The following is an 11493-nucleotide window of genomic DNA, read 5'->3' on the forward strand; positions in this document are numbered from 1 at the left end:
AACTACAGACATCTTGCTGTGTCAGCAGATACAGGGGCTTGCTGTCACACTTGACGACCTGTGTTCAATCCATAGGACCCACACACTGGAAGTCAAAAACCCATTTTCAAAGCTTGTTCTCTGACTTCCACATGTGTGCTATATAACTGGCACTGACAGACAGACAGACAGACAGACAGATATATAGACCTAAATAAATAAATGCAACAACAATAACAACAAAACAGCAGGTGGGTAGTACATTCAAGGTTGACTTCTGTCCTACACACACACACACACACACAAAAGGAAAGAAAGAAAGAAAAAGAAAACCCCCAAATCATGTAGTACATTGTCTGTGGATATCTGTATGTGTGATAAAATCTAGCACCCTAGATTAGAAAGATGAACCCCCAGCCCCTCCATCAGTCAGTCAGGGTAGCGTAAGTCCACATACGATAACTGACAATGCCCAGCACGACAGTGGCGGTGACAACTATTTCTTGATTGTGTCCACAAGGGGTCATTGGAGCTCAGTTTGATGCTCCTCACTCTGGCACCAGGATGACCAGCAGCCACTAGCTGCTACAGCAGTGGAAAGGAGAGCCAAGCAGGTCCCCACATCTCTCTAAGCTAGCCTGGGCTACATAGTAAGACTGTCTCAAAACCAACCAAAGATACAAATAAACAACAGCAACAACACATCATTAAACAGTAAATAATTTTTTTGTCGTCGATTTTTGGTTTTTGAGACAGGGTTTCTCTATGTAGTCCTGGCTGTCCTGGAACTCACTCTGTAGACCAGGCTGGCCTCAAACTCAGAAATCTGCCTGCCTTTGCCTCCCAAGTGCTGGGCTTAAAAGCATGCGCCACTACTGCCCAGCCCTATGCGTGACTATTAATGTGACCGCTTCTCTGGGTTTCCTGATGGTCTCCCACTTTCGGCGTTGAAAGTCCTGTATCCTTGCATGACTGGTCACCCTATTGCAGCCCCTCCTTTCAGAAGTTCATTCTCTCCTCAGCGGAGGGGCTGGCTCTGGCCACGCCTCCACATTTCAGACCTAAGATTTCACAAACTGGTCAAAACGCAAGAGTCCCGTCAATGAAGGCAGAGAGTGTCAACTTGGGACTTTCAGAAAGGTCTTTATTCTTTACAGGACCTGGGGTCCATGCTGCCAGCTGAGCCTTGGATCTAGTTGTTGGCAATGGTCTAAAAAAAAAAAAAAAGGCAGAAGGTTGGAAAAGAACAGAACAATTAGTCAAGATTGCAGGCTTTGGGCCTGGAGGGACTGGGAGAAAGGCCTAGCTAGCTGCCACTGGATACTGTGTGTCTCTAGGAGAGTGACTTGACCTCTCTGAGCCTTAGTTTCCTCATCTCCTTAGGAGAGGTAACAAAAGCAGCTGCCTCATGGGGATTCTTTTGTTTGTTTTGTTTTTTGAGGTAGGGTTTCTCTGTGTAGACCTGGCCGTCCTGGAACTCACTCTGTAGACCAGACTAGTTTTGAACTCAGAGATCAGTGTACATCTGCCCCTGCCTCCCAAGTGCTGGGTTTAAAGGCACACACCACGACCTCTGGCTTTATGGGTATTCTCAGTTGAACTATTAGCTAAAGTTCTTAGCACAGTGAATCTACAGATCCCAGCTAGTACTCCTGTCAGGAAGAGCAGCCGTTGCCTTGGACCTCCTGTGTGTGGATAAGGTCTGCTCTGCACCCTCCCTGACCCCAAGAACCCATGTCATGGCTCTCAGCAGGCTTCCCTCTCATGTCTGCCTCCCATCTGTTCACCCACAGGCTGTCTCTCCACTGTCTGACATACTCTCTGTCCCCTTTGACTAGGAAGGACCTGGGCCAGGGAACACTTCTCAATATCTGTTAGATTCTGGGGCCACATAAAACATCCCCAAGCTCTCTAGAATGTCCCCAAAGGTCCCTCCCTTGGTCCCATGAGCCTCAGGGTCCTCAGGGCCTGCAGATTCTCCTCCTGAAAGTCCCTGGCAGGCTTCTGTCTCCTTTGTCGCCTCACCTCCTCGATCCAGTCATTGAAGGCTGAGACACGGGTGAACACTGTGGGCTTCTTCAGGGTGTTGCAGCCCAAGGAGGACACGAAGCTGGTCACACCATGGACCTGCCAGGTGCCATTCTCAGCAGGACAGTTGAGGGGTCCTCCAGAGTCACCCTGCAGTGGTGACAAGAGTTGGGGCTGAGGTGTGTCTGAGGATAAGGAGCAGGCTCTGACTTCAGTGACATTGATACATGCTCACACTACTTCACCTCTCTGGATACCAGGGTGCAAGAGAAAACCCGCTTACAAGACCATGAGGCATTGGTTCTCGATCTGGAGGTCACGACCCCTTTGGTCCCATATCAGATATCCTGCATGTCTAACCCTACAGCTCATCACAGTAGCAAAATTACAGTTAGGAAGTAACAATGAAATAATTTCGTGGTTGGTACACCATGAAATAATTTCAGGATGAGACACGAGGCACTGGATTAAAGGGTCACAGCATCAGGAAGGTTGAGACCCACTGTCATCAGGGTTAATGAGACTATTTAAGACTTCAACACAAGGCTAGGCAGTGGTGGTGCATGCCTTTAATCCCAGCACTTGGGAGGCAGAGGCAGGTGGATTTCTGAGTTCAAGGCCAGCCTGGTCTACAGAGTGAATTCCAGGACAGCCAGGGCTACACAGAGAAACCCTGTCTCAACCCCCCCTGCATCCCCCCCAAAAAAAGACTTCAACACAGCACCCAGCAGAGGCAGCTCTCCAGAGACAGTGCCTCTCATTATCGGTACCACATTTAAATTCTCTGAGGTTTTGTTTGGTTTTAATTGAGATATTGTATAGCCCAGGGCTGATCTTGAACTTGCAATCCTCCTGCCTCAGCCTCCAACAGGGCTGGGATTTCAGGTTAGGGTGATAAGCATGTGCTTACACACAACAAGAGCATTCTGAACGTTTAGCTATCACTTCAAAGCCACAACTGATGTGGGCTGGCGATATAGCTCAATTGATACAAAGAGTTTGCTTAGCACGCAGCAAGCTGTGAATTCTACCTCTATTACCGCCTCAGATGGATGTGGTGGTAAGGCTGTGAGACCATCACTCACATGGAGACAGGAGGATCAGAAATTCAAGGGAATTCTTGGCTACATAGTAAGTGTGAAGTCCAGACTCTGTTATACCAGAGCCTCAAAACAGTGACTGGCCAAGTATGGCTGTGCACGCCCTTAATCCCAGAACATGGGAAGCAGAGGCAGGCCATTGCTATGAGTTTGAGACTAGCCTAGACTATATAGTGATCTCAGGCCAGTCAAGCCTACATTGTGAGACCCTATCTCAAAAAACAGTGGCAAAAAAAAAAAAAGAGGGAACTGGGACTGTCAAAGCCAGGTGGGAGCTAGGCTAGAACCCAGGCTCCTGATGCCACCTCCGAGTCTCTCTTCACCCCACATGGCCTGGAGACTGCATGAGGCAAACCAAGTAGGTCTATCCATCTCAGGGCACGTGGTAGAGGGTCTTCAGGGCCCACCCACATGCCCCCCCACCCCCGGGCAGAGGTGAGCCGACTCACGTTGCATCCAGACTGGATATCGCCACCGGCACACACCATGGTCTTTTTCACAGAGAAGCCCCACCAGTCCCACTTGGAGCAGTGTGCATAATCCACAACAGGCAGCAGGGCCTGCTGCAGCTTGTCTGGCAGAGGCCCATTAGCTGCGGAGACAGAGGGAATTGCATGGGACAGCTGGGGCTTGCAGGGTGAGGGCCTTCTAGATTCCATCAGCCTGGTGGGAACCATGGGGTCTTGCTTGCTCTGTGTTCTGGGGCCCTGGCACACAGTAGACACCCCAAAATGATCCACGGTGTTTGGTAGGATTGGGAAAAAGGTGGGAGCTGGAGAGGAGTTCACGGGCCGTATAAGGATGGTTTCTGGGCTGGAGAGATGGCTCAGCAGTGAAGAGCACGGATTGCTCTTCCTAGAGGTCATGAGTTCAATTCCCAGCAAATACATGGTAGCTCACAACCATCTGTAATGGGATCTGACTGTGACAGTGTAGTCACATATATAAAATAAATAAATTAAAAAAAAAAAGATGGTTTCTGCTCTGACCCTCTACCCGACTTGTCCCAGAAGCTGTCTCTGTGGTCAGCACGTACTGGAGAGACGGCCCCAGCCGCTGATGTAACATGGTGCTCCATTGGGTAGGATTTCACCAGCAGGAGGGAGGCAGGCAACCTGGACTGTGTCTCCCAGCTGGGCACTTCTTGAGAGCTTGACCAGGGCGATGTCATTGCTGTGGGGAGGGGGAGTCCCATGAAATCTGGTCCACTAGCATGTACCTACTTCCTTTGCTCCAGGGATTTTCAGCTCTGGGGAATCCATTGTTCCTTGAATTTTGAATCTATTTACTGATTGGTTTTGCAGTGCTGGGGCTTGAACTCAGAGCTCTGCACATGCTAGACAGGTGCTGTGTGTGCTCGAGCTACACTCTGACGCTTCCTAAGCCCTTTGTTTTACTTCGTTTGTGAGACAGTCTCACTATGTAGCCCCGGCTAGCCTATGTTGATTGGGCTAGCCTGTAACTCACAGTGATCTACCTGCTTCAGCCTCCCTGTGCTGAGATTAAAGGTGTATGTTACCACAGCTCTTTTCCACATCCTTAAGGTAGAACAGCTCTGGGAAGCCTCACAGCCACTCCCTCTACCCCCTCACCCCCCAATCCCCCCACCCCCCACCCCGCACTGACCTTGGTCATTTGTGGTCCTCGTGATCCCACTATGTCATCTGGAAGGCTCAGGGTCACAATTGCCCTCCTACCTCAGTGCTTCCCAATGCAATGGTCTAGGCTGATGTCTGAGAACCCACACTGTGACAGCTCCCTGGAGGAGGATGTTGTTGCCTGGGTACCACACTGTAGGTACCACCAACCTTCATTTCCATTGCCTACCTGCCACTCACATCACTTCACTGGGGTCTGATAGAGCCCTCCACTCATTCTGGGATTCTGGCCAAGATGGGTTAGAGCCTTAAGTCACCACTCTTTAGTTATTGCAGCCACCCAACAGCCTGTGCCAATTGGGCTCAGCCAGCTGACCCCGGCCGTGAGCTCTCGAGTTGCTTGGCATCTTGCAGAATTGAACCCCCAAATCCACACCCAAGGTTTACTTACCCACAGCTCACACATTTGTTGTTCCACTTGGGGTGCACAAAGAGGTCTCCAGCGTTGATGGGGATCACCTGCTCTGGGCCCTCCTCTACGCCACGCTCATATTCACCCAGTACCACCTGGTAGGTGCGGGAAGTCCTGTGGAGGAGTGGCGGTCAGTTTGAGTCTGTAGCCAACCTCACTCCTCTCCTATTGTCCCGGATACCCAGGACACATGCAGGGATGGTGGGTGGGGCAGGGATGGGCACAGGGATAGAACTCACGAGATGCAGTGGCCTGCAGTCAGAACCCAGTCAGGGGTAATGAGGGTGCCACCACAGGTATGGTAGAAGCTCCCTTCCTTCTCATACTGAAGGGAGACCTGGTGGCCAAGAAGGAAAGAGCTTGAGTGACCTAGACACAACACACAACACCATGGGTTGCCCACCAGTGGCTTCATAGGTTACGCACAGTACAGCTCCAGAAGAAGGTGCTAGTCACACGGAAAACAAATGGCGCCCTCTGAAATACACAGTGCACAAACTATGCAGCTCCTCAGGTGACTCTGTCACTTTCCCACAATCATCATATTTCGATTTGTTAAAGCCTCCTACCACAGGCTATATGCTGTCTCTGGGGTCTTCAACACTCTCTGAGGCATCCACAAACCTTGTGTTTCCTGAGGCCTCCTCAAGACCTCTGTCCTATCGGGTCTCCCATTCTCCTGAACTCTAGATCTCTCAAAGCCTCTTGGGTCTGTTGAAACATGCCTCACATTGAGGCCTCTGCCTCCTCTTCCATATGCATTCTGATTTTCAAAAGCTCTCTTACAACTGTGTAAGGTAGTCTATACCTGGGATTCCAGCATCAGGGAAGAAGGTAGAAAGATGGTGGTTCAAGACTAACTAAGATTACATGAGACTGTCTGAAAGAAAGAAAATGAAAGAAGGAAAGGGAGAGAGAAAGAAAGGAAGAAAGGAAGGAAGGAAGGAAGGAAGGAAGGAAGGAAGGAAGGAAGGAAGGAAGAATTCTGTCTGGCAGTGGTTGTGCACACCTTTGATCCCAGCACTGAGGAGGCAGAGGCCTCCTCAAGACCTCTGTCCTATCAGGTCTCCCATTCTACTGCCCGGCTTGTGTATTGACTTTAAGGATACCCTGAGCTACATGAAAGCCCATCTCAAAAATAAAGAACAACAGCCGGGCAGTGGTGGCGCATGCCTTTAATCCCAGCACTTGGGAGGCATAGGCAGGTGGATTTCTGAGTTCGAGGCCAGCCTGGTCTACAAAGTGAGCTTCAGGACAGCCAGGGCTACACAGAGAAACCCTGTCTTGAAAAACCAAAAAGAAAGAAAGAAAGAAAGAAAGAAAGAAAGAAAGAAAGAAAGAAAGAAAGAAAGAAAGAACAACAAAATCTTCTTAACCAAAAATGGACTGACTAAGACTCACAGCCTGCTCTGTGGAGATCTGACTTACATACACAGATTCCTGTGTCCTCCTCACACTTGCAGTGTGTGTGCTGGGTGCGCTGTTTGTTTCAGTTTTGTTTTTCAAGACAGGGTTTCTCTATGTAGCGCTGTCTATCCTGGAACTTGCTCTGTAGACCAGGCTGGCCTCCAGCCTGGAGATCCTCCTGATCTGTGTCATTTTTAGGCTCTGATAGCCACAGTAACTCACTGCCATCAACCAGCGTATGGCCAGCAAAGCCTACAGGATTTAGGCCCTGGTCCCTCACAGAATAAGCTCTGACCCCTTTTTGTTCTCAGGGTCTTTGATGATGCAAATATTTCCTGTCTTCCGTGTTGACCTCTGCCTCCTTGTGACTGTTGAGCTCTGAAATGAGGTTTTTTTTTGTTTGTTTGTTTGTTTTGTTTTGTTTTTGTTTTTTGTTTTTCAAAACAGGGTTTCTCTGTGTAGCCCTGGCTGTCCTGGAACTCACTCTGTAGACCAGGCTTGCCTCGAACTCAGAAATCCACCTGCCTCTGCCTCCCAAGTGCTGGGATTAAAGTCATGTGCCACCACAACCCGGATGAAATGAGTTTTTTCAGTTGTCTAATTTGTATCAATTTTTTTTGTGGATTTTAAAAGATGCTTCTGTGCTGGGCAGTGGTTGCATGCTGTCTTTAATCCTAGCACTCAGGAGGCAGAGGCAGGCAAATTCCAGGCCAGCCTGCTCTATAGAACAAGTTCCAGGACAGCCAAGGCTTCCCAGAGAAAACCTGTCTCCAAAAACCAAACCAAACAAACAAACGATAAAGAATGTTTCCTTACGTGCATGTGTGTTTCTCTGCATGGGTGTGTGTCACGCGTGTTCTGGTGCTCTCAGAGACCCAAAGGCGTTGGATCCCCTAGGGATGCTGTTACAGGGAGTCATAAGCTTCCTGACTAGGAACTGAACTCAGGTCCTCTGGATGATCAGCAAGCACTCTTCACCACTGAGCTCTCTCCAGGTCTGGGTTTGGTTCTTGAGAGAGGGTCTCATAGGAGCCAGAGTGACTTCAAACTTTCTGTGTAGCTGAGGCTGACCTTGAACTCTTGATCCTTCTGCCTCTACTGAGTTACAAGTTTGTATGTAACCGCTATGTCTGCCTTATTTGTTTATATTAACCTTAAATAGCCACACGAGGCTTGTGACTATCGTTAGACAGGGAGTCTAGCCCTCTGAACATCTCCCCACGGACCGCTATGAAGTTCCTAACCCTCCTACAGCTCCCAGATCTGTGACCTCTTTGTAGAACCGGAGGAGTTTAGAAACAAAATCACCCCTCTAAACACAGCCCCTGCAATTCCACTGCTATTAAGCCAATCTCTTAAACACCCCTTTCCCCAGATTCCACTTCCAAATCCCTGCCAAGATTACAGATGGAGCAGTTACAACCTCCAAGAAATGCCTCTGCCCAAGAATTTCGGGCCTTTTGAAGTAAAAGTAGGGAGTGAGGAGGAGCAAGTGGGGTCAAGGCAGGCTGCCATGTCACAAGACCTGGGGTCCAGAGCCCACAGTGGAAGTGGGGGCAGCTGCTATCTCTCTTACCTGCCAGGGCCAGCTGTAGGGAACAGCGTCCTCACCATTGACAACTCGGCTGGAGGGGTTGTAGGAAGGCTGGCCACAGCCTGAGGCTAGAGGGGACAGTAGAGAAGCCAGTCAGCCAGAGTGTCCTCAGAAGGAAAGGGAGGTGGGCCGGTGTTTGAGCATAGTGGGGCATGCCTTTAATCCCAGCTCTTGGAGGCAGAGGCAAGCTGAATTCTGTAAATTCAAGGCCAGCTTGACCTACATGGTGAATTCCAGATCAGCCAATGCCCACATAGAGAGATCCTGTCTAAAAAGAAAAAGGGAAAAGGGGAAGAAGAGGAGGATGAAGAAGAGGAAGAGGAGGAACAGGAGGGAAAGGAGAAAGAGGGAAAGCAAAGGAACGGGGGTTTGTGATCTCAGGTGAGCCCTTCCCCTCTCTAGACTTCACTAGCCATCTATGAACTAACATTTATGCATTTAACCTACAACGAGACTTCCCAGAGTTGGAGGAGGGCAGGGTCTCCTTTAGCTCAAGAACTGAAGTCTCAGAACCGTGCCGGGTACTCAGGGAGCCCCCAAACTCTGGAACTAAAGTGCTGGGTATAATGGTTGTGATCCCAACACTGAGACGATGAGCCCAGAGGATCAGCCACTGGTTTGAGGGAAGCCTGGCTGACAGAGTGAAATCTTTTCTCCCCAAACAAAATGGGGCTGGTGAGATAGCACCCAGGCTAAAGACCTGAGTTTTATCCCTGGGACCCCAAAAGAGAGAACCGACTCCTGCAAGTTGTCCTCTGGTCTCCACAGGAGCGCCATAACACACATACAGTCCCTAACAAATAAACAAATGTAATAAAAGAATTAAAAATGACAGCTAAAAGTGACATGCTAGCTCATGCCTCTAATTCCTGTGCTTGAGAGAGGGAGGCAGTAGGATTGCTAGGAATTCAAGGAAAGGCAGGCTGAGCTATAACATGAGACTTTCTAAAAAATAAAATAATTTTTTTTTTAAAAAAGATAACCACTATGAAGTGGATGTCTGAGTCTGAGTGAGGCAGCCTGGGTACAAAGTGAGCTTGCTCAGGATGAGCCGTTTCACTCGAAAGCTCAGTTTCCCCACTGACTCCAAGCTGTGATGACTTACCTGGGGTCATAAGAAAAACAACCCAGCCCCAGCCCCCTGCCTGACATAGTAGACACCCAGTAAATGCCGGTCGGTTACCATAAGGTCTGCCCAGGGAAGCTCTGAGGTCTGTGTCACGAAAGACTGAGAATTCGAGTTGGAGCCATCAAACCACAGAGCCCAGACCTTAAGCCAGGAGGTTGTCCATTGTCCATTCCCTCAAGAAGTCTTGGTCTTTGGGCTCCCAGTCCTTCTGAGCTGGGCCATCTGCAGCTTGCCTGCCTCCCCCATTCCTGGCCAAGAACCAAGCTCAAGGCCCTTCAGTCCTGTCCTAGTTGAAGCTGAGACCTTCTGTAGAAGCAGGCGTGGGGTGTCACGGGGCGGGGGGAGGGCAAGGAATAAGGGTCGGTTATATTTCAGGGACTTCCAGGCTGATGCAGCAAGGGGACATGGGACAAGCTGAGGGCTTACCAAAGGCCACAAGCAGGAGGGAACTCAGCAACCGGAGCATAGTGAACTTCAGGGTGATAAGAAAGAGATGTGGAGTCTGGGCTCTAATATAGCACTGGAGGCAAGTGGAAGGACTGGCGTCAGGCCCCACTCCCACAACAGGTGGCAGAACACCAGCTTTTTCAAGGCCCAAGGCCACATACCAACCACTGTAGATTAAGGAGTGGGAGCTGAGGGAAGGACCCCAGGCTTCCTCCAACCTGTGATTGCACAGGTGGCATAGAACAGCCAGCTGATAAGAGAGGGAAGGTGAATGGGTTCTATCAGAGAGGCCAGCCTTCCCCAGGGAAGAAGAACACCGCCAGAACTGTTCTGGGTTCAGATCCTGGCTTTGTCTTCTCGAGTGCTTAGATTGACGACTGAGTCTCAGAGCTCTAGTCTCTAACTAGATTAATATTGATATCCGCCTCAATAAAAGACTGTTTTGGAGTACTTTCTCTGACATATTAGGCTCTTTCTAGGGCTGTGAGCACAGACAGCGCATGGTCCCAGCCTGCCTACAGTCTGTCTAGTGATGGCACAAGATGAACCCACAAACATTTTAAGAAGCTGTTTCTAACCAGTGAGAGTGGGTGCCGGAGGGAAATGCAACGTGGGTGACTGGGAGGGGACCCCTCCCTTCCCATTTGCCTCAGAGGCAGAGGCAGAGTGACATATTTGACTACGGGGGCAGTACGCAAGAGAGTCCTGAAGCCAGCTATGGGAATGGGTGGATGGGGAGACACTCAGCTTGGGCTTGATTTGCTCAAGAAAAAGGGGGTGGAGGGTGTTGGGGATCAACATGGAGCTGGGCAAAGTATCATGGTAATCCCAGCTGCTCCGAGGCTGAGGCAGAAGGATTATGAGTTGGTGGTCAACCAGGGCTGCACAGCAAGGCCACCCTGTCTCAAAGCAAACAAACAAACAAACAAAAAAACAAAAAAAAACAAAAAAAAAACCCCAAAATTCATCTGAGGCGCAGCATAGCACCTCCAAGTGAGTCCTTTGGTTTCATTCTTGTCAAGGGTTTCATTCTTGTCAAGGAGCGAGAGAAAGAAGAGAGGGAGATGGAGACAGAAGAGGAGACAAGGAAGAAGATACCAGAGAAGAGGAGGAGATGAAGAGGAGGGGGAGGGGGAGGGGAGAAGGAAGGAAGGAGTGGAATATAAAAGAGGAAGCAGGCTTGCTAAGATGTGGCAACTAAAGATGTCCATCGAGCCCAACAACCTGAGTTGGATCCCCAGGGCAGGAGCTGGATCACCTGTTACAAGGAGAAGACCAACTCCTGAGAGCTGCCCTCTGACTTCCACACATTCTATGGCACATGCACCCAATCCCTATACACACACACACACACACACACACACACACACACACACACGTGCACAAGCGCACGCACACAACAAAAATGCAATCAAAAGCTTTAACTAAAGGAGCATGGTGAGGACACTGCCAAAGAAGCTGCAAAAATTGATGCTGGGCATGGACATCTTTCTTGAGCACTCTGCCTTATCTGCAGAGGCAAAGTCTCTTGCTGAGCCCAGAGCTTGTGACTTGGCTGGTTTAGATCCCTGTTCTCTCCTTGTGAACACTGGCCCCACTGTGCCTTCTTTATGTAACCTTCTCCTCAGCTGCTTTTCTTGCCCACCCACCCTTATTGATAGAGATAGAAGGTCTCATGCATGTGAAACACCACCATCAAGCCACATACTAGCACAGGGCACAGGCCAGCATACTTTTTT

At 49.6% G+C, this 11493-nt stretch overlaps 1 protein-coding gene across 2 annotated transcripts; it reads right to left on the bottom strand.

Annotated features, from left to right (window-relative positions):
* Nucleotides 1–1102: 1102 nt before the first annotated feature.
* Nucleotides 1103–9801, bottom strand: Cela3b (chymotrypsin like elastase 3B). 2 transcript variants are annotated; one of them, XM_031376936.1, is made up of 8 exons: nucleotides 9734–9801; nucleotides 8161–8246; nucleotides 5417–5514; nucleotides 5157–5291; nucleotides 4144–4280; nucleotides 3570–3699; nucleotides 2005–2212; nucleotides 1103–1189 (listed from the first exon to the last, which is right to left on the bottom strand). In XM_031376936.1, the coding sequence occupies exons 1-8, from the start codon at nucleotides 9771–9773 to the stop codon at nucleotides 1172–1174; spliced, it is 852 nt and encodes a 283-aa protein (XP_031232796.1). In that variant the 5' UTR covers nucleotides 9774–9801; the 3' UTR covers nucleotides 1103–1171. The 2 variants fall into 2 exon arrangements, with proteins under 2 accessions (XP_031232796.1, XP_031232797.1); XM_031376937.1 differs by having other exon boundaries at nucleotides 2005–2157; nucleotides 3557–3699; nucleotides 9734–9788.
* Nucleotides 9802–11493: the final 1692 nt, after the last annotated feature.

Source organism: Mastomys coucha, unplaced genomic scaffold (assembly GCF_008632895.1).
Source record: "Mastomys coucha isolate ucsf_1 unplaced genomic scaffold, UCSF_Mcou_1 pScaffold18, whole genome shotgun sequence".
NCBI lineage: Eukaryota > Metazoa > Chordata > Mammalia > Rodentia > Muridae > Mastomys > Mastomys coucha.